This window comes from Phocoena phocoena, chromosome 2 (assembly GCF_963924675.1).
Source record: "Phocoena phocoena chromosome 2, mPhoPho1.1, whole genome shotgun sequence".
Lineage (NCBI taxonomy): Eukaryota > Metazoa > Chordata > Mammalia > Artiodactyla > Phocoenidae > Phocoena > Phocoena phocoena.
Window position 1 is genome coordinate 157,748,028 of NC_089220.1, and position 26,486 is coordinate 157,774,513.

Consider the following 26,486-nt stretch of genomic DNA (forward strand, 5'->3'; position numbering starts at 1 on the left):
GAGACCCATTTTGTGTGACATACCTAGTGACATCTCAAAGAAATCAACTTGATAAAAAATGTTATTGTTAGTAATGACCAATTCCAAATGTAGAAGAATTATTTCATCTATGCTGCATCAGCTTTACCACACATAACTAGTTAGTTACTAATGAATTTCTACCTTAATTCTATTGTGGACAAAAAAAACATAATCTGAATAATTTCAATTTTTTTGAACTTGCTGAGACTTTCTTTTTGGTTGATTTTGGTAAATCATCCATGTGCATTTGAAGAGATTATAAATTCTGATCCTGTTGGGTATAGTGTCAATTAGATTAAGGTTGTACAATCCTGAATATACTTACTAATGTTGTCTGCCTATGCTTTCAGCTACTAAAAGGTGTTTTCAAGTCTCTCACTGTAACTGTGGATTTATTTCTCTTTCCTTGTCAATTTTTTGCTTTATGTATTCTAAAAATACAGTACTGGATGCATACTGATTCAGGAAGGTAACACACTTTCCTATTAAAAGGACCTCATCATCATTATGAACTATGCTTCTTTATTTCTAATAATGCTTCATGCCTTAAAGCCTACTTTGTCTGATAATAATAAAACCAGGTGATTTTATTTATTTATTTATTTTTAGTGCTTCCATCGTATATTTCCCCCATCTTTTTATTTTAGGCTTCCTGGTGTTAATATTTAAGGGTATCTTCCTTGCAGTCAGTATATAATGTTGTTGTTTTAATCAAGTCTTATATTCTTAAGGCTTTTACTTAATGTACTTTGTCCCCTTCTACATTTCATGTAATTACTGTTATAGTTCTATTTGTGTCTACCATCTTATTATTTGTTCTCTATTTTGCTCATCTGTTTATTGTTCCTTTTTACTCTTTTGTCTTCCTATAGATTAATCAAATATTTCTTAATTACATCATTTCCCAGCACTTACAAACTGAAGCATTAAAACTTTAGATGTGTCTATTAAAGAATATTTCAAATGATTCACTACTAACCTTCAAACAATGCAGTGTATCATTTTTTGTGAACATCTTAAACTTAGTGAGTTCTCCAATAAAACGAACAGTTTTGTTCTTTGTTTCAATATTGATCTGGTCCTTTTTTCGTACCTACAAATTAAGAGAAGAGACATTGCTTAAATAATTAACACTTTGAAACCTGTGATAAGAATTGTTATTTTAATAAGACTGAATTCACTCTAGGTATTTTAAATAAATTTGGGTATAACTTCTTGCTATATTCAAATTATCTTAAGTTAAAGCAAAATAAGCTCTGTGGAACACCAGTGCCAGGACATTCTTTGCAAAACTGTTTCAAACAATTTGGGGAAACAATGCATTTCATCAGCCTTAAGAGGTTCTCAAATAAAGAAACCTGTTTAACTTAATTCAATGTTTCTCAAATTTATTTGGCAACATAAACCCCTCTTTTGAAATGGTAACAACGACTAGTTTGTTAAATTAATATTATAAGGAATACACTTTAGGAAATGCTGCTTTAAAAATAATAAACACCAAGAGCTCACTTAAGCAAAAATATTAAGGCTCAGTTAGTATGTTATAATTATGAACTATATACATTTTTTATTGTAAATTCATTAGTACAATGAAATTTCCAATACAATCACTATTTTTTATCAACAGCCACAGTCGCATATCAAAGTTCAAATCCTTTGCAAATATAAGCCCTCTACTTAGGCACACATTTCAAGCAATACTGAACATAACAAAATCCTATTACAACAGTACCATGTGAACAGACACGTCACATAAATGTAATTGGATTTAACCTCAGAATTATAATTTCACCAGAAAACCAAACCTGTAGTCTAGAAGCCTTTTCTATGAACAACAATAATATGGTAGTGCTTTGAACTAGTTTAGTGTTCCTTATTTTTTCAGAGTACTATCCTATCTTATTTGTTCCACATAACAACACTCTGAGAAAGGAGCAAAAGCTGTATAATTCTGATTTAATAGTTAAAACAACAACAGTAGAAGAACACAAAGCTGTCAAATGACCTAACCAAGGATCAGTACCAAAACCCCAGACTCTAAACTCATACTTGAGAATTCCACTGCTCTATCAGGTGCTGGGATTCAAAATAAGTCCAAACCTCACCCGCATCTGGACAATTAGTAACAATCTTTTACGTAAGTATTAAACTTCTACATAGACAGCCTACACTTAATGGAATTTATCATCTTCCTTTTTAAGGACCTACTTTCTATAGCAAACAGAGGTAGGTGCTCACTTTTTAGATCTTCAGTGATAATTTTTGAACAAAACCATGTTTACTCACTTAAAAAATCAGAGGAAATTAGAAACTATTTAATCTAAGGCATCAATAAAACTGCAACTAAAAATAAAATCACAAAAACTCAACTTACAGAACTTTAATCACATCATTCAAGCATACAAAATAGCTTTGAGATTAGAGACAAATAGAATAGAACTAGATTCTAGTTTAATTAGTCTATTAAACAAACTAATATTGAATAAACTAGACTATTCTAGCCTTGCAATTTAGCCTTCATAAAGGTGTTTTCACAAATAGGTGTTTGATAAGTACTGCATACTGAAAGCTCCTCTTGGGATTTCCCTGGTGGCGCAGTGGTTAAGAATCCGCCTGCTAGGGCTTCCCTGGTGGCGCAGTGGTTGAGAGTCCGCCTGTCGATGCAGGGGACATGGGTTCGTGCCCCGGTCCGGGAAGATCCCACATGCCGCGGAGCGGCTGGGCCCGTGAGCCATGGCCGCTGAGCTTGTGCATCCGGAGACTGTGCTCCGCAACGGGAGAGGCCGCAACAGTGAGAGGCCCGTGTACCGCAAAAAAAAAAAAAAAAGAATCCGCCTGCCAATGTAGGGGACACGAGTTCGAGCCCTGGTCAGTGAAGATCCCATATGCTGCGGAACAACTAAGACCGTGCGCCACAACTACTGAAGCCCGCACGCCTATAGCCCGTGCTCCACAACAAGAGCAGCCACCGCGATGAGTAGCCCGTGCACCACAATGAAGAGTAGACCCCGCTTGCTGCAACTAGAGAAAGCCCGCGTGCAGCAACGAAGGTCCAAGGCAGCCAAAAATAAATAAATAAATTTATATATTTTTAAAAAAAGCTCCTCTTATTAATTTATCTTATCTTGTGAACTCTGAGGCAAGTTTAATCTACACTCTAGATTAAGAGGGTAGACTCTGGACCAGATCTGCTAGGTTTAATTCCCAGCTTTACCACTTACTGTTACTTAAACTCTGTGCCTCAATTTCCTCATCTGTAAAATGGAACTAATGAAAGTAACCTACATCATACGGTTGTGAGTCTTCATTAAGTGAACTGATACAAAGCACAATCAATAGTGACTGGGACCACGAAGAGTTCACTAAGTATTAGCCATTATTAATATTAGCCACATTTGTACGTTGTATCGCTAATACACTGACACAAAATCAATATTCACTGAGTGAACAAATTAATGAAAATGCTTAATGTTTATATACATATTGCAGTGATGTGAAAGAGTAAAAGGTCTACAGTCACAACACCTGAGGTCCTATGGTCATTTCATGCCATTTGGGGTGGGGGTAGGGGTATATAATCTTGGACAATTCATATAAAACTCTCTGAACCTACTGGCTCACTTGGTAAAATAAGGATAAAAATAAGGATGATGATGATGGGGCAGTAATGATGATAACTATACTTCACTTGATACTAAGCAATTAATGTCTAGGACAAAAGAGTATACAAACTTTAAAATGATGCTTGAGAAGTGTTTTAAATGATGCTGTAAAATACTTCTGAGTGCGAAATAAAAGTGGGAAATTGTACATAAAATATAAAAGCATCCATAAAAAAACTACAGAAGAAAAGAAGTAAAGAAAATATACTAAAATATTAACAAGGTTTGCTTTAAGTGATGAAATTATGAGGTTCCCCCTCCTTTCTTTCTTCTTTATACATTTTCTAAATCACCCACAATGAGCATGTGTTTCTTTTACAGTTAAAGAAATGTAGAAGTAGAAAAAGGATAAAGAAGCATTTCAAAAATGATATACTGAAGCTGAATCTTTAGAGGGAGTAGGGTTGGGATATACATGTTTTTAACAGTCTCCCTGGGTGATTCTGGATGCACAAGCTCTTAACAACTGTGCTGTGGAGATCATACAATTTAAGTATTACTGAGCATCACAATTTACAAAAACACAAAACATAGTGTATTATTCCTAAATATTATTGAGGTTAAGGAGGTACAATCTAACTAACATGACAAGATTGTAGAATTTTTAAATGAAGTATTAGAAATCAATTATCTCACTCCCTCATTTTCAGATGAAAAAACTGAAGGCTTTTCAAAAGACTGTGACATAAAAAACAGACTAACTTATTCTGACTCCTCATTTAATATTTTCCAACCTCATTTGTTGACTCTTTATGATCAAATGGTATGTCAAACACTTCTGCAAAAGTAAATACAGATGAATTAACAATGTAAAATTTTCTATATATTTTAGTTCAATAATGTCTCAGATTTTACTTACATAATCAAATTTAGCAAAAATGCTGCTTACAACTCATTTATTAATAACAGCTGGAATTGAGATTACTCAAATAACTAAATTCATATACATTAATAAAAACTCTTCAAATATGTCAAGATACAAAAGTAAGAATTTCCAAGGCCTCGCATTCATTATTCCCCTGGAGGAAGAACCCTTTGTCCCAAACCAGCCCCTCTATAACTTCACCCAAATATTATATTTTCTGTCCTCCATAATTTGCTCATTTTGTTTTACATAAACATTCAATCATTCAACTAATTTTTTGGAAAATCCACTATACTCTAAACAATAAGTAGGCACTGGGTTTATAAATAAGTAAATTTGCCTTCAAAGAAACTTATTTATTTTATTCTAGGGACTACTGATCTCCAAAGTAGGGAGGGCAAGACTCTTCATCTACTGGGGTGTGGGGAAAAAGAAATGTTGAAACATCTATTTATGTTTTTGCTTTTTATCTCATACTTTTAAAGTTGTTTTTGTATGTTTTATGATATACATGAAATATCTGGTAGAATTACAAATGCATATAATTTATAAATAAATATGCCTATACTGGGATATGTGGTCAACTTATTTTACCAACAGAGAGGCTTGATCAAAAAAGTTAGAAGACCACTGATATCAAAAATGTCAATCAGAGGGTGATATGGCTACATTTAAATTAAAGTTGTCTTCTCCATTATTAAAGAAGTAGGCCTTGCTAAAAATGTGGAGGACACAGAAAACTAGAAAGGAAAAAAATTTCGCATAACCCCACTATCCAAAGACAGCCACTGGTAGCATACTGATATACAATTTTTTCGAGTCTTTAGTTGCCAAGAATTTTAACCTAACTATAAATTTATTATGTGTAAGATTTTAGAGCTTGCTTTTTTTCCCCTTAAAAAAAGCACTTTCGTAGAGAATGGACTTGAGGACACGGGAGGGGGAAGGGTAAGCTGGGACGAAGTGAGAGAGTGGCATGGACATATATACACTACCAAATGTAAAACAGATAGCTAGTGGGAAGCAGCTGCATAGCACAGGGAGAGCAGCTCGGTGCTTTCTGACCACCTACAGGGGTGGGATAGGAAGGATGGGGGGAGACGCAAGAGGGAGGAGATATGGGGTTATATGTGTATGTGTAGCTGATTCTCTTTGTTATAAAGCAGAAAGTAACACACCATTGTAAAGCAATCATACTCCAATAAAAATGTTTTTAAAAAAGCACTTTATGATTTGAAAACTTTTTGGTAAATAAGACTTTCTAATGGTTCTATATCATTTCAGCATTGTGATTATATGACCATTTTCTTAATCCATTTTTGGACTTCTAGATTATTTCCCTTTTTTTCCCTATTACAATTCATGATGTGAATAAAGCTTTTGGAGGTACTTAGGATTGTTTACTTGGGACAGATTCCCAGAGTTGTCCACTGTATGAATGCCTCTAAGGATCTTGAAACATACTGCCAAATTCCTTCTCCAAATTCCAATCTCAAGTATATGTGATGGTTTCTCATTGTTATTACCTTCACTAACCTGTTAGTCAAATTAGCAAATCCACTGCTTTAACTAGAATTTCTTTACTACCAGGTGAGATTTCATACTGTTTTGCTAACCAGCGTTATTCCTCAGGTGAGGTTCTTAAGCACGGGACAAATAGGATCAATTGTGACAATATGTTGGAGCTGGATAGAAGCCAGAGATGGGAAACCTGGTGAAACAGCTATTCTAATTCACGCTACAGAGAGTGAAAGACAGCGGCACTGGGAATGAAGGAGAGACGCTAGCCTTGAGGAGGTGTTTTAGCAGATATATCAATAGAATTTGACAAATTTGGCTCCCAAATGTCAGAGGGGCGAAAGTAGATGTATTTCCCTCAGTGATTAGGTAAAATATATTGCAAATTTATAGGGAGAATATAGAATCCGGTATAAGAAAGTGAAGGATAAAGGCATTTTTGAAAAGAAAATGAGTTTTATGGATGTATTTAGCTAAAAGTACGTGAGAACTTATTAAGCACCAGGAGAGAGGTTCTGGCAAGAGATATATACGTGAGGCTGCTGGGAAACAGATGCCACCTGAACCCCAGGTAAACTGTGTTCCATCATAAAGGAGGGTGAAGGAAGAAAGTCTGGGGAAGGAACATCAACATATAAACTCAGCTGGAAAACAGAGCAAAGGATACTGAGGAGAGTAGTCATAAGTGAGAAGCAGGAGACAGTGGTGGTAGAGAAGAGGTAATTATTATTATAATGACATCTGTGTGATAAGCTTTATATGAATTATCTCGTTTAATCAGTAAGAACAATCTCATTTAAAAAGATACAAATTGGGACTTCCCTGGTGGTGCAATGAAGAAGAAGAATCTGCCTGCCAATGCAGGGGACACAGGTTCGAGCCCTGGTCCTGGGAGATCCCACATGCCACAGAGCAACTAAGCTCATGAGCCACAACTACTGAGCCTGCACTCTAGAGCCCGCGAGCCACAACTACTGAGCCCACGTGCCACAACTACTGAAGCCCTCGCGCCTAGAGCCCGTGCTCTGCAACGAGAAGCCACCGCAATGAGAAGCCCACGCACCGCAACGAAGAGTAGCCCCCACTTGCTGTAACTAGAGAAAGCCCACGCGCAGCAACGAAGACCCAACGCAGCCAAAAATAAATAAATAAATAAATTTATTAAAATACAAATTATCCCACTTAACAAGCAAGGAAATCGAGGCATGGAGCACTTAAGTAACTTGGCCAAAGTTACAATGCTAGTATGTGGTAGAGTCAGAATGAGTTTCCTAAAAGGCAGGAGAGTCCAGCAATTCAGAATCTGCAGGGACATCAACTAGGATGAGGCGATTAGGAGGACACTGGTGGTTTCTGCCAGGGCGCTATGATGGTAAAACAAAGGGTAAACGTCAGAAGTGCAAGAGACACGTATACTCTACAACATCAAACAAGAAGGAAATGAAAGAGGATGGGGGGAGAGGTGCAGTTGAGGAAAGTTTTCCTGTTTTTATTTTCAGGATGGGAGAGTGTTGAGCACATTTTTTGCCTGATAAAAAGTCAATGGCAAAGTCTGCAGATTTGAGGGTGGGAAAGGCTAGACCCTGGAGGAAGCAGAGGTGATCGATGACATCAAGTGCCCTCTCTTCTCTCCCCTGAGAATAGCAGTTCCCAAATATACTCTGGAATCCTGATACTCTTCTAGTTGTAATGAAACCTTAAAACAATAACAAAAATGCCAATTCCCTCAACTCTCACCCCAATTTTCAAAGATGGGATGGGAAGTACACATGAACAGAATTTTCTTAATTTTAGGTTTCTCACCAAAAGCACTAATTATGCTTGGTCCAGCAACTCATGGTTTGTTTGACTGTGGTTTGGTGGAGGGGTGTACGCATGTAACTCATACAATGCAGTCATACTGCCTGCTAGTAAAATAGTGTCTTGTCTGTATCTGTATGATGGGATTAATATACCAACAATATGACTTCAGACGCATCTGCCCCCGAACTAGCAGCATGTAAACAGTGTGTCTTTTGAGTGACTGTATATTCAGCCCCTTCCAGGAGGCTCACAGTGCTCATTACCCTATTGAAGCTTTGAGAATTCTTACCATAAAACAAAAGCAAAACGGTTCAACTTTCTGGATTTCAGTGTTTCCAAACTTCTCTAGACATAGAAACCTGTCCTTGATTAATATTATCTATGAAAGTCTGAAATACACTTCAGCAAAAAAGCTGGCCCAGAAAAATCTTACCCACAAATCTCATACTAACAAATTAACACCCATGGCAAGAAGCCTTTAGAGACCATTCCACCCCTCACACAGACTTTTGCTTCCTCTGGACTCAAGGCACTCACTGACTCTCCAACAATTCATTTGGCAATTAAGCATGAACTTCCTTATAATATCAAATTTATTTAGGGTTTAAATTTTTATTTCACTCTTGCTTTTATGAGCATTTAGGCCTTATCTTCCCAATTACATCATGAGATTCCTGACCTCAGGAATTATGTCTATTCTGGTGCTCAGCCATACTACCGATTTGTGTATAGCTAGTGCAATGAAATGCATATTGAGCAGAGCAAACATTTATCTGCATTCCAAGCAACTTGCTATATAAAGCTAAATTTTACAAACACAATTTTTCCATGGGCATACATGAACACTTGCATTTCATGTCTTTTCAAATTCTACCAATGTTCACTTTCAGTCACCGCTAAGGTATCCTTTTACTCCTTTCAAGCCTGTATCCACAAGATGGTGGGGTAACATGGGTTTGGGAGAACCACTCATAGGCACTCTATTAAGAAGCTTTCTTCAAGCTAAGGATTCTTAAGGCAAGAATCAATAAAAACATGGTCCATGACAGCATTCACTGAGATCAGAGCATTTACGCAACTTCGTGTGCCCCAAACGTTGGACCCCCAACACCTGAACAGGCATCCTACAGGCATTGTGTGCCCTGACTTGTCATGGCCAATCTTATGTTTCTTCGGGGAACACCAATGAGGCCTGCTGGCTCTCTTGACCTTGGAGAATGTTTTTACTTTACAAAAGCAAGAAGTGCAGACCCTACAATGGGAAAACAAGGTAGCAGCAACAGCTGATCTCCAAATTGCAATAGCATTTATCAATTTCAAGCTTTGCTGAGTAGATTTACATTTAAAAAATTTAGAAGTCCATACATTCTGAACTGTTATACCACTATCAAGTTTCAAAATGTGCTTACCAATAAAATAATCATATTTTTAAACTAAAGAATCCTCACTCATAAGTGTGTGTGTATATATATATATATAACAAAATAAATGCTTAAATACATACATGAAATCTGAAATCCCCCCTCAGCATGGAACAAAGATCCTCTGCTACATCAGACATGCAGGGATGCAATGTAGCAACCAATCTTGCATAAAATGGTAGCAAATCCAACCTGCAAAAGTTACATGTGATATGTGTAAAAGGAAAGGCACACCAGAAACAACTCATTTTAAAATTTAAACTTTCTCAGATATATTCACACATTAAATGATTATAAAAACTAATAATAATCATACAGACATGCCTATGTATTGCCATTATAATGAAGTATTTGGAAATTCAATTTGCCTTGTGAAAGTTTATTAATAATATGGTATTTTCCATTCAGTACATTTACTGCACATTTGCAATTTCCATCGAGTACTCAATTTTGATAAAATATGAAATACCAAGCAAAGAAAACATGGCTTAAAGTTTTAATCACATAATTACTGAGTAAATAAACAAAGATAACAAACAGTATAAAACAATCCTTTTAAACAATTTATCCATGGATAAGTTATTTCAAAGCTTCAATGTAAAGTAAAAGGGTAACCAATAACCAAAAGGGTATCTAAGAAGTCAAAAAAAGTAATAATCACAAAACCCACACACTAACTTATTCTACCCATTATAGAACCCACTCAGATTCTCCCACGGGGCTTCTCGACTCTTACTCAGGACAATAAACGCAAATCTGCATTTCCTTATGCTGCTGTCCCCTTTCATCATCAGAGCACTTTCTCATCAAATTTGGATGCAACTCCAGATTCCAGGACTCCAGGCAGCCACTACTAATCAGAATCAACACACAAGCTAAAAATTTATTTTCCATTCCTGCCACAGACATTATTTTATAAAACTTGATTAACCAATGATTCAACACTCAGCAGACCAGACTCTGAAGATGAGAAGCTGTGAGGAACTAATAAAAGCAGCTGCACTGACAGCAGCAAGTAATGGGAGCTGACAGGGAGGAAGGAAGCAAAAAACTAGAAAAATTCAAAGCAAGAGCTCAAAACCTACAACAACCCGCAGCCATTTAGAACAAATAATTCTACAAGTCTTACATATCCCTGAATATATCATTATACTACAGAACATGAAAATGGTGTGATCATCAGAGAAAACTCTGCCTCCCATGAAAGGCTGAGAATTAGACCTGGAAAATTCAGAAGGGACATAGTGAAGGAAGGAAGAATGGACAGAAATTTGAAAGGTGGAGTCAAGGAGAGGAAAGTGCTCAAATTCATGCCTAAGAGCCTCAAAATTTTCGTATTCCTCTTTGACCATTATAATTTCCTTTAAAACTTATCACGTATTTTTCTTACCAAGGTGCCAGGCCCTGTCCTAGGCATCCAATCTCCATTATTTATCTTGTTGCTACTGATAATCACCCCATCAGGTAGACATTATAATCACCATTTCAGAAATAAGACTACAGAGGTTGAGAGAAGTCAAGAATGTGGTGGCTCTGTAAAAGTACCTCAAAAAATTTTAAATGCATTATACCCTTCTTTAAAGAAATGAGAAGTACAGTCCGTTATGTAAAGAGCTGAATCAAAACATTTAGTGTTAAGCCTTATTTTAAATGTTTCTTTAAATTATTTTAAAAGTTTTATCAATTGAAGGTTAAGTTCCTGTCACACATAAAATGCACACATGTGGGTCACATTACTCCTTGTTGATGTTACAAAAAAGAGGTATCCTGTAAGACACTCTCACAAATATGTAATAATTTTCTTAACGTCTGCTAGTGTGGGGGAAAAAAAGCCTAGGGCAACTGCACACGTAATTTTCATGCATAATAGATGGATTCATACTAATACCAAATTTACTTTCTAAACTTTCAAACTTTAGTTAGAATATTATATTTTAATATATTATTATATTTTAGTTGGAACGTTAGCTTTTTCATATCCACTTTAGCAAAAAATACTTTTTTTCTCAGTTCATGATCAATTACAAATATAGGACTTTAAACCTATGCCCCAGGTTCTACCCCTCCCAACTGCCACAACTACAGGTCAGAAAAATAAGACTCAAGAGTTGAGGTCATGGGATAACAAAGAGTAATGCACTGGGAGTCGGGAGGCTCAGGCTCTAATTCTCTCAAACAGCACTTCTGTGACCTCATGAATTGACCTGACCTCATCTCCTACTATTCTGTCCAGTCTCACCGGACCCCCAGTAATCCTCAGAGCCTCAGCACTGGCTCTCAGTAGCTGGAGTCTGCTTTCCCCAAATATCTCTGCCACTTACTCCCTTACAAAGGTCAAGTCTTAGTTCCAATGACACCCCCTCCATGAGACCCATTCTGAATACACCATTGAAACTGTAAATCCATCCCACCCCCCCAGCCCCTTACCCTGCACTATTATTTTTTAAATAGAGTTTATCACCTTCTAACATATATAATTTACTTACTTGTTCATAGGTGCTTGATAGATATTTCTTACTGTCAGCTTTTATTCTAAACTATTCTTCATATTAATGAAGTATCATCCAATTTTTATAAGAATAATATTAAATTTGATCAACTTTTATATTTTATCAAACAAGCACTAGTTTATCAAATATCTTTTTTTTAAATTAATTTATTTATTTATTTTTGGCCGAGTTGGGTCTTTGTTTCTGCGGGCTTCCCCTAGTTGCAGTGCATGGGGGCTACTCTTTGTTGTGGTGCATGGCCTCTAGGCACGCAGGCTTCAGTAGTTGTGGCACGTGGGCTCAGTAGTTGTGGCTGGCGGGCTCTAGAGTGCAGGCTCAGTAGTTGTGGCACACGGGCTTAGCTGCTGCTCAGCATGTGGGATCTTCCAGGACCAGGGCTCGAATCTGTGTCCCCTGCATTGGCAGGCGGATTCTTAACCACTGCGCCACCAGGGAAGCCCTATCAAATATCTTTTATGCAGTCAATGGGATAATCATATAGTTTATTTTCTCTACTGGTGTTACATATATTAATAAGTTTCCTGGGCTTCCCTGGTGGCACAGTTGTTGAGAGTCCACCTGCCAATGCAGAGAACACGGGTTCGTGCCCCGGTCCGGGAAGATCCCACATGCTGCAGAGCGGCTGGGCCCGTGAGCCATGGCCTCTGAGCCTGCGTGTCCGGAGCCTGTGCTCCGCAATGGGAGAGGCCCCAACAGTGAGAGGCCCACGTACCGCAAAAAAATAAAAATAAAAATAAAAAATAACTTTCCTGTTTAAAGTAGCTTTTCATTCCTAAGATCAATCCTCTTTGATCATGCTGGATGTTTGTTTTTAATATACTATTAAATATAATTTGTTAGTATTTTACTTAGAATTTTTATATCGACATTAAAAAGTGAGACCGGTCCACACTTTTAACATCCTCGCTCTTTTTTTGGTTAAGATTTTGCCTATTTCTTCGTATTATGAAATGGGAAGTTCTCCTTCCTATGCTCTGGAAAAAACGATACAGCAAAGAAATTACTCTGATAATTTTTTACATTTTCTTCCATAATCACTGGTCTATTTAATTTTGTCTTGATTGAATCAAGTTTGAAAATGTGTATTTTTTCCAAAAAAATTACTTGTTTCACTGAGGTTTTCAAGTGGTTTTTTTAAACTTCTAGTATATCATCTGGCTTATTCTTAAACTTTTTAATGCTTTCTTTATATTTTCTAAATGGTTCTCTACCTGGATTTTTTTTTAAGAATTAGCTTCTGAGTTTACAAAATTAATACTAATCTTGATTGTCTTTTTCAATGTATTTTTCAACAAAATTTGAGATCATAGGGCTTCCCTGGTGGCGCACTGGTTGAGAGTCTGCCTGCCGATGCAGGGGACGCAGGTTCGTGCCCCGGTCCGGGAAGATCCCACATGCCGCGGAGCGGCTGGGCCCGTGAGCCATGGCCGCTGAGCCTGTGCGTCCGGAGACTGTGCTCCGCAGCGGGAGAGGCCACAGCAATGAGAGGCCCGCATACCGCAAAAAAAAAAAAATTGAGATTATAACACGTAGAAGCAAAAAATTTTAATCAAACTATGTCATTTCCTTTTTTCTTCTTTTCCTGGTCAAATCACCTATACTTCGCTTCATTTTTTTTTATTCTTCCAATTGGCTCAATCTATTGATACTTCAAAGCTTTTTCCCAGCCCCCAAAGAAAGGTGGATAGAGCCACCCATTTTAAAGTAAAGCAGCCTGTGTTATCCATGCAGAGTAACATCAGTAAACTAAGAACACAGGTCAGCACTTTCAGCTTCAACAGGAATTTAAAAATTAGGTTAAGGATCCCCTAGAAGATCTTAACTCTTTTAATTAAGCCTTTCTAAGTAGTTAGTAATCCTAGTTTTTGTTTCTTTCAGAACTGGTCATATGGAAGTAAAGCCAGATATTCTGTTTTCCCAGAATCCTCTACTAATAAACTCACCAAATCCTTCTCAAACTAAGAAATTCCTAAAATTCCTTTTTCCACTATACTTTTTACAATTAAATGGATCGTTGATACTAAATGTCATCCTGCCCCACTTAAATCTTCCAAATTCTGTGAATGTTCATTCCTTACTTCACAAAGTAAGATCCCCTATGATGCAAATACAAGAAATTACATATTTTTTCAATGTTAGTCCTATTTGAGTATGTTTTTCTGTCTTTTCCACCTTCCTACAAATGCAAGCCCCAAGGGAATGGAGTGCTAAATTATATATCAATCACATGAAAGTTATAAAACACTTTAATCAACATAAAAAGCGAATTTCTGTGTTAAATTTTAAGCTAGATATATATTTTATTTTATTTGACTTTTCTAAAAGTGAACTAGAAAATAAACTTAGACCTTTCCTTTGAAAACTGAATTTTATAATCTTCTGAGAGTGATAATTATTCTTACCAACAATTAATGAGTGAGCCATTTAAAAAGAGTGTTTTTTTCTTAAATAATAATAAAACCTTGCTTATACTTTCAAGGTCTCCTAAATCACACATTTAAGTATCCTACAAGCAGTTAATGATCATCAACTAAGTAAACATCCAGTTACTAACTACAAGTAAGAACAGGAAAGCAGGATAACATACTTTTGTTCCTGAGGGGGGAAAAAAAAGGAATCTTAAAGGCTTTTATTTCGTAATCAATCAGCTTTCAAAAAAAAGTCCAGATTTGTTCTGTCTCTTTAAAATCTAAAGAATTTAACTGTTGAAAGCTATTAATTATATCTGTGCTCAAAAATGTCTAGAAAAAAATTAATGTGAAAGAACACTGTTACTGTTCAATTAAAGAATACAAAGGTTTTTCTTCATAGGAAACACCAAAGCAGATGATGATTCAAAAAAGAGAAAATATAATAAACAAAAGACTGGGATCATTTACTCTGAAATTGACAACCAAATGCTCCGATGACTTTTTCCACAACATTCACAGTTCCAATTCAACAGTGCCATCAAGTGGTGCAACATGCTAACAGATTTCCCAAAACTCAGTTTCTCATTTTTTAGCAAGGGGAGGTCAAATTATAAGACTCTCACAAAAACTCCAGCAAATGCTCCTAAAAGCTGGATCAGGAAAAGCTGTCCAAGACTTAAGTGAAGCACTTCACCTCTGAAGAATATTCTGTTTATATTAATGTAAAGAGATTCTGAACATACATCCATCTGCTAAAACACAGCAAAATCCATATGGCTTCAAAGTCACTAAAACCAATACCAGGTCCATCTATATTCAAAACAAGGAACTAAGAGATGCTTAGGTACGCTCCCTGATTCTGGCTGACTTTACACCTGAAAGTTTGCTTAGGTGAGGGAACCTCTGGAGGGGCTAGGAATGTTCTCTATCTTGATCTAGGTGTGGATATACACATATACTTAAGATGTAAGCACTTTATGTCATATGATCCAGCAATCCCACTGCCGGGCATACACCCAGACAAAACTATAATTTGAAAAGATACATGCATCCCTATGTTCACAGCAGCTTGTACAATAGCCAAGACATGGAAACAACCTAAATGTCCATGGACAGATGAATGGATAAAGAAGATGTGGTACATATATACAGTGGAATACTACTCGGCCATTTGTAGCAACATGGATGGACCTAGAGATTATCATACTAAGCGAAGTAAGTCAGACAGAGAAAGACAAATACCATATGATATCATATGTGGAATCTAAAATACAACACAAATGAATACATCTATGAAACAAAACATAAACAGGCTCACAGACGTAGAGAACAGACCTGTGGTTGCCAAAGGTGAGGTCAGGTTGGGGAGGGAAGGGTTGGGCACTTGGGATTAGTAGATGCAAACTAGTATATATGGGATGGATAAACAACAAGGCCCTACTGTATAGCACAGGGAAATATCAATATCCTGTGATAAACCAGAATGGAAAATATGAAAAAGAATATATACGTGTATAACTGAGTCACTTTGCTGTACAGCAGAAATTAACATTGTAAATCAACTATACTTCAATAAAATTTTTTTTAAAAGATGTAAGCACTTTATGTGAAATTTCAATTATATGTGTGGACAGTTATACTACAAATTAACTGTAGGATGATATATAAATATATAATTAAGGAGGTTTCTATTAGATTTCAGTTTTGTGGATTCCTTCAAATTAACAGGCTAAGAGATATAATGCCAGCCTTTTGAGATTTTTTTTAACCACTGTTTATTTAATGAAGGAAGAACACAACTGAAAGTTAAAACAGTGCTCCACATCAGACATTTAAGAACTGTAAAGATGGAATAAATCAATTTTTAAAACTTTTGTGTTGCAAATGATACCAAGAAAGTGAAAGACAACTCACAGAATGAAAGAAACCATCTGCAAATTATATCTGATAAGAGACGTGTACAAAGTATATATAAAGAACTCATACAACAATAATAAAAAGACAAATAATACAACTTAAAAGGAGGTAAAGGATTTGAACAGAACATTTTCCAAAGAAGACATACAAATGGCCAATGAGCACAAGAAAAAATGCTCAAAATAATTAGCCATTAGAGAAATGCAAATCAAAACCACAGTGAGATAAGATTCCACTACACACTAAGATGGCTATAATCAAAACGGGGACAACAACAACTGTTGGTAAGGATATGGAGAAACTGGAACCTTCACACATTGCTATTGGGAATGTAAAATGCAGCCACTGCGAAAAATAGTTTAGTGGTTACTAAAAATGTTAAACATAGTTACCCTAAAACACAGCAATTCCACTCATAGGTATACACTCAAGAGAACTGAAAACAAAGACCACACAAAAACTTGTACACAAAGAGTCACAACAGCATATTCATAATAGCTAAAAAGTGGAAACAACTCAAATGTCCATCAACTGACAAATGGGTAAACAAAATGTGGTATATATCTATACAATGAAATATTATTCAGCCTTAAAAAAGAAGGAAATTTTAATACATGCTATGATATGGATCAATCTTGAAAACCTACTAAGCGAAAGAAGTCAGGCACAAAAGGCCACATATTTTATGATTTCATTTATAGGAAATACCCAGAATAGGTAAATCCATAGAGACTGAAAGTAGATTAGTGGTTTCTTAGGACAGGGGAGAGAGTGGGCAGGGAGGGAATGGAACTGCCTGCTAATAGATATAAGGTTTCTTTTAGGGGGACAAAAATGTTTTCAAATTTTATTGTTGTGATAGTTGAATATATTTAAAACACTGAACTGTATACTTCAAATGGGTGAACTGTATGGTTATGTGAATTATATTCCAATAAAGCCTGTTTTTTTTGGTTTTGCTTTTTTTAAAGAAAAGAACTGTAAAAATCTTAAAGAGTTATCTAGTTTAGTGCTTCCTAAACCAAACTATACAAACTAGGTAAGACAGCTTAAATTCTCTACCACATATACACACATATAAAACCTTCGGGTCCTCACAGTCATAGGCACTCAAGTAACTATAAAATGATTCATTCTGGTTTTTATAGTCGGCTCAGGCTGGAGGGGCTAAATGGATAAAGGAGGGAATCCTGGCCATAGAGAAGAATAAAGACATTCACTAGGATCCATGTCCTTTGGGAGAAGGGGAGGGAGATGCAACACAAAGAGAGAGGAGCCCCTTTTTCCAAAAATGTTTGTGGAATGTTCATGAAAACTGACTACATAATAGGCCACAAGAAAATTTTTTAAAATTCCATAAAGCACAAGTAACACAGTATTCTCTAATCACAGTGCAATAAAAATGATTAACCAGAAAACAAAACAAAAAAGTCCCACTACCTGGAAATTTCAAAACTCTCTCAAATATCTCCTTAGGTAACAATGTAAAAACAAACTGAAATTGGAGAATTTCCAGAAAACATAAAAATAGAAATCACCACATGTCAGAACTAAGAGATACAGCTAAAACCAGGGTCAGAGGACAGCAATATATAATATAAATGCCAAAAAAGGAACAAAATGAATTAAAGAAACCAAAAAAGAAGAAAATAAAGATAAAATCCAAAAATAATGAGTAAGATAACAGTAAAACAATAGAATAAATACATAGATAATCTAGAGGCTGGGTTTTGTATGTGTGTGTGTGTATGTGTGTGTGTGAAAAAAACTAAAATGAATAAACTACTAGCTAACATAATGAAGAGGAGGAAGAAGAAAGGAAAGGTATTATACAAATACAGGGCTGTTTGTAATGGCAAAGACTGGAAGTCCAAAGTGGTTAAATACAGTACATTCATAAAAAGAAACACTGCAGCTTTAAAAAGAACAATAGAAATCTTTATGTATAGACATGAAAAGATTTCCAAGATATACTGTTAAGTGAAAACAGTAAAGTTCAGAACAATAGGTATAAGAAGTTGCCCTTGTGTAAAAAAGCAGGAAATATAAGAATGTTCGCATGTTCTTGCACATGCAAAAGAAACTTTGGAAGGATGCAAGAATCAAGACAGCGGTTTCCTACTGGGAGGAGTAGGAATTGGGTAGATGGGGAGACAAGGATAGGAAAGATAATTTTCAGCACAATGTTCTATACTTCAGCGTTCTGAGTCCTGTGAGTGCATTACTTATTTTTTAAATAAAATTTTTAATTTGCATATGACCAATATTAATTCATCAAATATTTTCAAGCCCTTACTGTGTATCAAACACTACAGTTGATGTTGTAGATGTTCAAAATGAAAAGATCTAGTCCTCTTTTAAAGGGCCCATATTTTTACAGTTTCATAGGGGTACAGGCGCAAACCAACACTGACCCAATATGCCTAATGTAACGTGCCAAATTCTTTGTATGTATGAAGACATTAAGTCGAAAGTCTATTAAAGAGCACCTATATATACGTAAGGGAAATAAAGATGGTTGTTCAGAGAAGATAACTCTTACGCTAAGAGTTCAAGACTGGAGATTTTTTGGTGGAAAAATACAGGATATCCCAGATAGAGTAGAAAGCAGAGGCTTGGAAGCAGAGAACAAAGGGTATTCAAGAAATCGTTACAGATCAGGATTTTCCAAGAGTGGCTAGAATGACGACTGAAGAAGCTGAAAAGGGGCTAGATGAGTAAGGGCATTGTAAATACCAGGTTACATAAGTTTATCACCTTCTGTCTGTGCGGTGTTGTGCTCAGTGCTGAGGATAAATAAGTAAACATGGCCTCCCTCCCGCAGCTTAGTCTAGACAACAATGTCCAGGGAAACCAAGAAACAGGTTTTTTCAGTAGTTTTGATGCGTGACCTTTCCTGTCTCTGGTTCTGTTGCCTCTATCAGAAATGCTTTCTACGTTCCCTCTCCTCATCTATCCCTCACCTAGCTCATTCCTTTCTCAGGTCTCGGATTAAATGACCCTTGTTCCAGGCAGCCTTCTCTTACTGCCGAGACTAAGTCAATCAGTTCCCCGTGTTACATACTTCAAAGCATGCTGGGATTCTTCCTGTCAACTGCACTTAGAATTCTCTTTCTTCCTCTCAAAACTGTAAGCTGCATGAATACGAGTTGAATCTGTCTTGTTCACCACTGTATCTCCAGCACTAATCACAGTATAGAGTAGACTCTTAGTTAATGAATAAATTTTAGAACATAATTTAACCTTTCCTGATCACTCAGGCTGAATATAAGAAACCTAAATTATTATATTTATATATTTCAGGTATATAAGACTATGTGGTCTCTTCCTCATAGCTCCAAAAGGATATACATTTTAAGTACTTGTATCTTTATTTTTTTCTCTCCTCTCAAACCATAATTGTCACTTCCTACTACTTTCAAGTCTGTTTCTAGCAGATTCCAACTACTTCTAATTTGCAGCCAACTGCTGAGCTAAGCAGATAAATCCACTTATAAAGGATGTAACTGGCATAAAACCAAGTAATAGTATATAGTTTTTCAGGAGTTTTCTCTGGGGTGAGGGAGTGGGAAGGAATGGGGATAAAGGGAGACAAGATGCTCTCTTATAAGTAAACTATTTAATATTACTGCATAATTTCTTTTGTTAACAAAGCCTTTTATTTTTGCTAAATTTGGTTCATTCTATGCTAGAAGTCCAGATAATTGTTACTACGTTTCTTCATTCAAATAAACAGTTGAAAAGAAAACTATGAAAGTAAACACTCCACTGTATAGGTAAAGAAAAGAATCACTTTAAAAAACTGGTCCAAAATATTAAGGAAAAAAATATTGGAGTTTGAAATTTTGAGTTTGAAAGTAAAATGTGTCTCACAATCAAAGGCTTAAAAGTAACTGGCAATATTCTTTTCTTTCTTAGTTGTACATGAAATAATGATGCACCTCATAACTGATGGCACCTCAGATTTGATGAAATGCAGTACATAATTTTACATAATGAAAATAATTCATCTATGATTTTCTCAATTAGATAATTCTGAATTATCTACTCACTATATTAGCACATTCCATCTCCCTTGTCCCACTAAAATGAAAAAACAAATGCTCATTAATGCTGCTGACAAGGAGATAAAAACCAATATAAAGGAAAAAAGTAGTGATTTGGTTTCACTGCGAAATGTTACCATTTAAGAGACCAATGAATGAACCAAATTAAAATTTTGCTTAAGAAATTTTCAGTGAAATCCCTCAGAATCCGTATCTTCTGGGGAAAGTATATATCTTAGCTATGATGTATGTAATCATGATAATAACTAACAAAAGCCTTTAATTATTCACTGTTGAATAAACAGAAATGGATCTCCTCCAGGTTCCTAAGGTCAACAATCTATGACCTGTTGTGGTCCTAAAATATGTGGGTGAAGTAGGGGTTTTAATTTAGTGTAAGTTACAGCATTAGAATTGTCTACCAGCATTATTCATAATTTCTTGAATTACCAGCAACATAATCACTAATGTGACTTCCAAGTCCAAACTAGCATAATTACAAAAAAAAAAACTTGAAATTTTTCATTTAAACACAACTCTTAAAAATTAGATACAATCAATTTAGTCTGATCTTTCTACAAAATAAAAACTCTCCAAAAAAAGATATATCATTTATTATTTTTTCTCCTCAGAGGCAAAAGTGTAAACAAGTTGCTTCTAGCAATGATTAAGTTACTTAAGTTCCTATAATTCTTAAATTTTTTCTCTCAAAATAACAAGAAAGCATCAGAAGAAATATTCCCACTAGAGCTCATGAACAAAAATCAATGAGAAATAAGTTCTAGAAAATATGCTAACAACAATGATAATAAGTTCTGTTGACAAGGGATATTTTCTAAGAGATAAATAAACAAGAACTTAGACCTTACAATCATCATTGCAGGGTAAAAACACTAAGAAATTACTCTTTTTTTTTTTTTTTTTACCTACCTTTGTCTGGGAACTATAAAGAGCGCTCGGACCAGCTTCTTCCTATTTGCTTTTGTGTTCATGTTCATGCAAAAATCCATTGCTGCCTATAGGAGAAAAAGCAAACTTTTTTCTTAAAAAAATCTCCATTTAGCTACTGAAAGCAGAAATTCTGCATGCTACAATGGATTTCTAATAGTTCCTAAACAGTTCACAATGGTTTTAAGACACCTAGTATTATAAGCATATCCCAAACTTTAAAGATCACTAAGCTTAAACTCCTCTCTCCTTATATATCTCAAAATATATGTTTCATAAACTTTTTAATTGCAATCTAGTGTTAGAAACAGAATTTCAAGTGAGTAGATTGAAGACCCACCATGACATGTTTGGCAAATAACTATATGAAATGTGCAATCCATGCTTTTGATCTCATAAATCAATGTTAATATCAGGAAAGTTTTCTGGTAAAATGTACAAAGTAACAAGAAGCCAGGAACCAAGAAAATTACTAATGCTAATAAGGATAACCAAAAAAGAATAAAGACCAACTACGTATGAGACATAGACACAGATTATTCCCAGAAACATGTAAGAGTAAGTGCTTCAACACTGAGTAAAAATGTTTACTGTCAACAGTCAGATCTGGTAACAAACTAAAGAAACCACATCATAGGACTACAATAAATACCCATAATTATTATTTAGTATAGCAATCCACTATTCTATATTTTAATAACGAAAATGTGTTCAATATTTCATCAATATGTCTAACATCTAATATAAGTGTAGAAGAAAAGCTACGAGAAGTGTATGTTCCGGGAAGCCATTAGAAAACAAAACTATGAGTAGTTGGTATTTTTTAAATATAGGTATATATATATTTTAAACATTATCAAAGATTTTCAATATACATGGTTTAAGAAAATAACAAGTTTAAGTTATACTTTAAAAAGAAAAAAACTATTATCAAATATCCTTTTGGGTATCTCAAGTATTTTCCTTCCATAGGTTCGCATGATTATTTTATCATTAATCCCAATCTTTAGGTAGATTTGAGGATCAGGTAACAAAGATCCTCAGACTTCCCTACAAAGGGGTTCAACTCTTCAACAATACACTCACTGAAACACCTCCCATTTGATTAAAACTTTTGCTGAAAAAAATGACACAACTAATGCTGATTAGATTCAAACCCAGGAAACTAACTCACATTGAAAGTATTCACCAAGATTGAAACTGTCACTATTAGTCAAAAGTAAAACCAATGTAAATTTTTTCTTCTGCTTGTAAAGGAAGTATAATACATTTTATTAAAGTTTATATTGTATAACATTAAAGCTTCTTACAGCTAATTAGAATAACAAAGAGAAAAGCTGAAAATATACTAAAGTTCCTTCAAGTAATTCACCCATATGAAACACTGAAAAATTCTGGACTAGTATAATAAAAATCCCAAAGGTCATGTACTCAGAAAAGAAAATTGGTTAACACTGGAAAACTTCACACACACACACACACACACACACACACACACACACCCCTCAAATCAACATTTTTTGAAAAATATAAAGAAAAAATTTTAATGGCTAATAATGGCCTATGTTTCAACATAAATTAGGAAACAAAAAATAAGATGTACTTCAATAACTATTTTAGAACATTATCCTTTAACAGGCAATAAACACTTTTCCTACCACAATAATCAAAGGCCAGTTAGATGGAAAAAAACTACAATGCTCAAAACTGCAAAGATCAGGAGTTCATAAACATGTAAATGCCTGGTACACATAGTAGTGGCTCAATAAATATGTAGAATAAATGAATAAAAGACTACATGAAAACTGCCAGAATTAATAAATTTGAGGAAATTAAAAAGAAAAAAAAAAGCTTCACATGTATATTAATTCTTAGATTTAACCAGCCCTGCCCTCTGGGGAGAAATGAAAGCAAAGGAATCACTGGTGTGGTGTCTGTCCGGGTTACAAGTGCTGCCTGACAACTCAACAAGCAGTTTTTGAAAACTTGTTTCAAAACGTTGTAAGTAAATGAAAGACAGTTCAACAATCATTTTTTATTTTTTTAAGTAAAAATAAACTCTTCTGATCATCAAATGCATGCAGAAATAAGCATCACCATGAATGACATTACCTGCAGAAGTCACCTAAAAGAAATCTTCACTTCAGGTTATATATTGTTACATAAGTATTGAATTCAAAAGAATTCTTAGATTTTTCTATTTTCCAACTACTTTTCCCTCTTAAGCCATTTGGAACTCTGCCAATATAGATGGAAAAATTCCTTTCATGAGGAAGCTGACTCCCAGGAGGAACCCACTGGGGTCCAACAGGGCAGGGTAACCTCCTACTTTCCATCTGAACCTCCAAGAGCTAACCCAGAATTTAACATATGGTCATTACTGAGCTGGGCACTGCAGGATACTTTCCAATACAGATTCACATGAGATCTTCCCACTCAACTTTCAGGATAGCACTCAAAATGGCTACAAGGGTGTGGCAGGCATGTCAAGGTATCTCTCATCCTGCTGATATCCAGTGAATATATGAAAATTTAGCAGGGGAAAAATTCAATCATATCCCAACCTTAGGAAAACAAGCAGTTGTTTAAAAGGTAGTCCCTGCTATATTCTACAGATGAAAGAAAAAAGAGACTATCTCTTCAGAAAACAGAAATAAATGTTGTAATTACTAAGTTTTTGAAAACTGTACATTGACCTAATTACTCCAAGAGGTGATTAGCCAATTTTGAAATTTTTTCAAGCCTATTTGATTATATGAATAGTTACTGAAACACATCTAAATTATTTGTAGAAGAGCTAAACAAGCTGAAAGTCAAAAAACAACTTGATGTCTGTAGTACTCTATAGGGAACCCTCAATACATTATGGGGAGAAAAAAGGATAAAAGATTACATTACACCTTGACTTAAAAATGATTTAAAGCAATGATTTTCAAACTTTGGGTCTCAAGAGTGTTCTACACTCTTAAAAATTATTAAGGACCTGAAAGAACTTTGTTTTTGTGGGTTAATATGTTTATCAGCAGTTACTGTTTTTAGAAGTTAAAACTAAGAAATTTTCAAAATATTAATTCACATAAAAATACCAATAAATCTATTAGTTGTTAACATTTTTTGGAAATTTTTTTTTAATGAAAAAAATTTAGTGACAGAAGAGTGGCATTCTTCTAGAAGATACCTTAGATTTTCATATCTATAGATTCTCGTATCTATTTCTGCACTCAATCTGTTGTGACACGTTGTTTTGGATGAAGTATATGAAGAAACTCCAGGGACTTCTCTGGTGGTGCAGTGGTTAAGAATCTACTTGCCAATGCAGGGGACACGGGTTCGAGCCCTGGTCCAGGAGGATCCCACATGTGGTGGAGCAGCTAAGCCCGTGCACCACAACTACTGAGCCCACATGCTGCAACTACTGAAGCCCGAGCACCTGGAGCCCGTGCTCTGCAACAAGCCCACGTGCCACAACTAGAGAAAGCCTGTACGCCGCAACAGAGACCCAACGCAGCCAAAAATAAATAAATAAATTAAAAAAAAAAAAAAGAAAAGAAACTCCAGTTTCACACATATATGTAGCTGGAAAGGGAGGCATATTTTAATATTGTTTTCAGTAATTATAGATATTCTTTGATACTTCACCAAAACTTGACAAGTGGTAGTTTCGTAAACATCAGTTGCAATGTGAAATCTGAAACTGTATCAATCAACTTCTCATGCTCTGCTAGATTAAAACCCATTGGTCTATCTTGCACTGAGTGAATTTTTAATATCCAATCAAGATTTTGTTGACCTTATGTACTGGTAATTCAGAACAATGGTTCACTGAGCTATGCAGATCTTCCAAACACTTACACAGTATTTTTAAATTACATTATTTGACATCACCACTCATCTTATCAGAAAAGTCTCACCAATAAAGCCTCTTCAGAAAAGAACTGGGAAGATGTCAAGCTTATGGTGGTGAACAGAAGTTTTCCAAAATTCTAATTTTTGCTGGAAAGTCAAATTTATCCACTGGCAATAAATACTTTTAGTTGTTTTCCTTGAAGTGAGAGGCTCACCTGTTCATGTTAGAAAAATGTCTGCTAAACACCCACGTCTGAATAACCACAGTTTGTCCATCAGTTCTTTCAAGTAAAAACAGTATTCTATGTAAAAAGCAACTAGTTTAGCTTGCAACTCAATCACACAAATGATTGAGGCAACCTTTTCTCGAGGCAACTTTGAGATAGTATATGTGCTTTACACGTCCTTCTTATTTTATCAAGTTAAAAGGAAGTGTACTTGGGCTTCCCTGGTGGCGCAGTGACTGAGAGTCCGCCTGCTGATGCAGAGGACACGGGTTCGTGCCCCGGTCCGGGAAGATCCCACATGCCGTGAAGCGGCTAGGCCCGTGAGCCATGGCCACTAAGCCTGCGCGTCCGGAGCCTGTGCTCCGCAGCGGGAGAGGCCACAATGGTGAGAGGCCTGCGTACCGCGAAAAAAAAAAAGGAAGTGTACTCGAAGACTGAAATGAAACAAAATTACTCCAATTTTTATGGATTCATCAGAGATTCTTAAGTGAAAGTAGCATTGTTCTTTTAATTGCAAATGCACGGCAGTGGCTACTAGTACAGTCTGCTACCCATGCAGCTTGATTCGTGCTAAAATGCCAGGAGCTTTACCCATCACCACTTTTGCAAATGTCAAAAACAGTGAAAAAGTGGGGGGAAAAAATCCTAGTATTAGTATGGAAAGAGTTTTGACCTTACAGACCCCTGAAAGTGCCTCAGAAGACACCAGGAATCTACAGAGCATACTTTAAGAACTTCTGGTCTAACACAGTATTTCCCACACTGAGGAATCCCTCTGTGAAGGGGAGAGGTGTCAAGCTAACAGCATTCTAGAGAGTTCGACCCCCAAACACAACATCTACAAATTGGCTACCACTGTATGTGTTTATTTTGAATTCCCATATTAGATTCCATTTGACGAAATGGTTCATTCTACAGCCACAACAGTCCAAAAACCATAGACGTCCCTAATTCAAGCTATCCTACAAGGTCTACGTGCTTGAGTAAAGTCACACAGAGGCGATCATACCTTGTCTATCAGATCACGGTTGACACAGTTGGGCAATTGCTGGAGAAAAGCATCTACTATGAGCTTGAGATGAGATCCAGTGCTGGCTTCTTCATCCTCTTGTTCTAACATGAAATTCGTTTTTAAACAGGTTTAAAAATATATATACATAGACAATATAAGAATAAAAACATCCAGTAAGAAGTTATCTGGGGCATAGATAATCTAGAGCACTTTTCTTACTCATGAAAAAATGAAGCATTTTTTGAGATATTACCCTAGAAAGTGTGGGTATCTTTAGAA

At 35.7% G+C, this 26,486-nt stretch overlaps 1 protein-coding gene across 1 annotated transcript in view; it reads right to left on the reverse strand.

Annotated features, from left to right (window-relative positions):
* Nucleotides 1–26,486, reverse strand: part of UPF2 (UPF2 regulator of nonsense mediated mRNA decay) — a 91,440-nt gene that overhangs the window by 35,101 nt on the left and 29,853 nt on the right. The window contains exons 7-10 of the mRNA XM_065871857.1: nt 26,205–26,308; nt 21,105–21,190; nt 9,374–9,482; nt 1,001–1,114 (exon numbers count right to left, since the gene is read on the reverse strand). Coding sequence (XP_065727929.1) covers nt 1,001–1,114; nt 9,374–9,482; nt 21,105–21,190; nt 26,205–26,308 — 413 coding nt within the window. The remainder of the gene's footprint in view (nt 1–1,000; nt 1,115–9,373; nt 9,483–21,104; nt 21,191–26,204; nt 26,309–26,486) is intronic.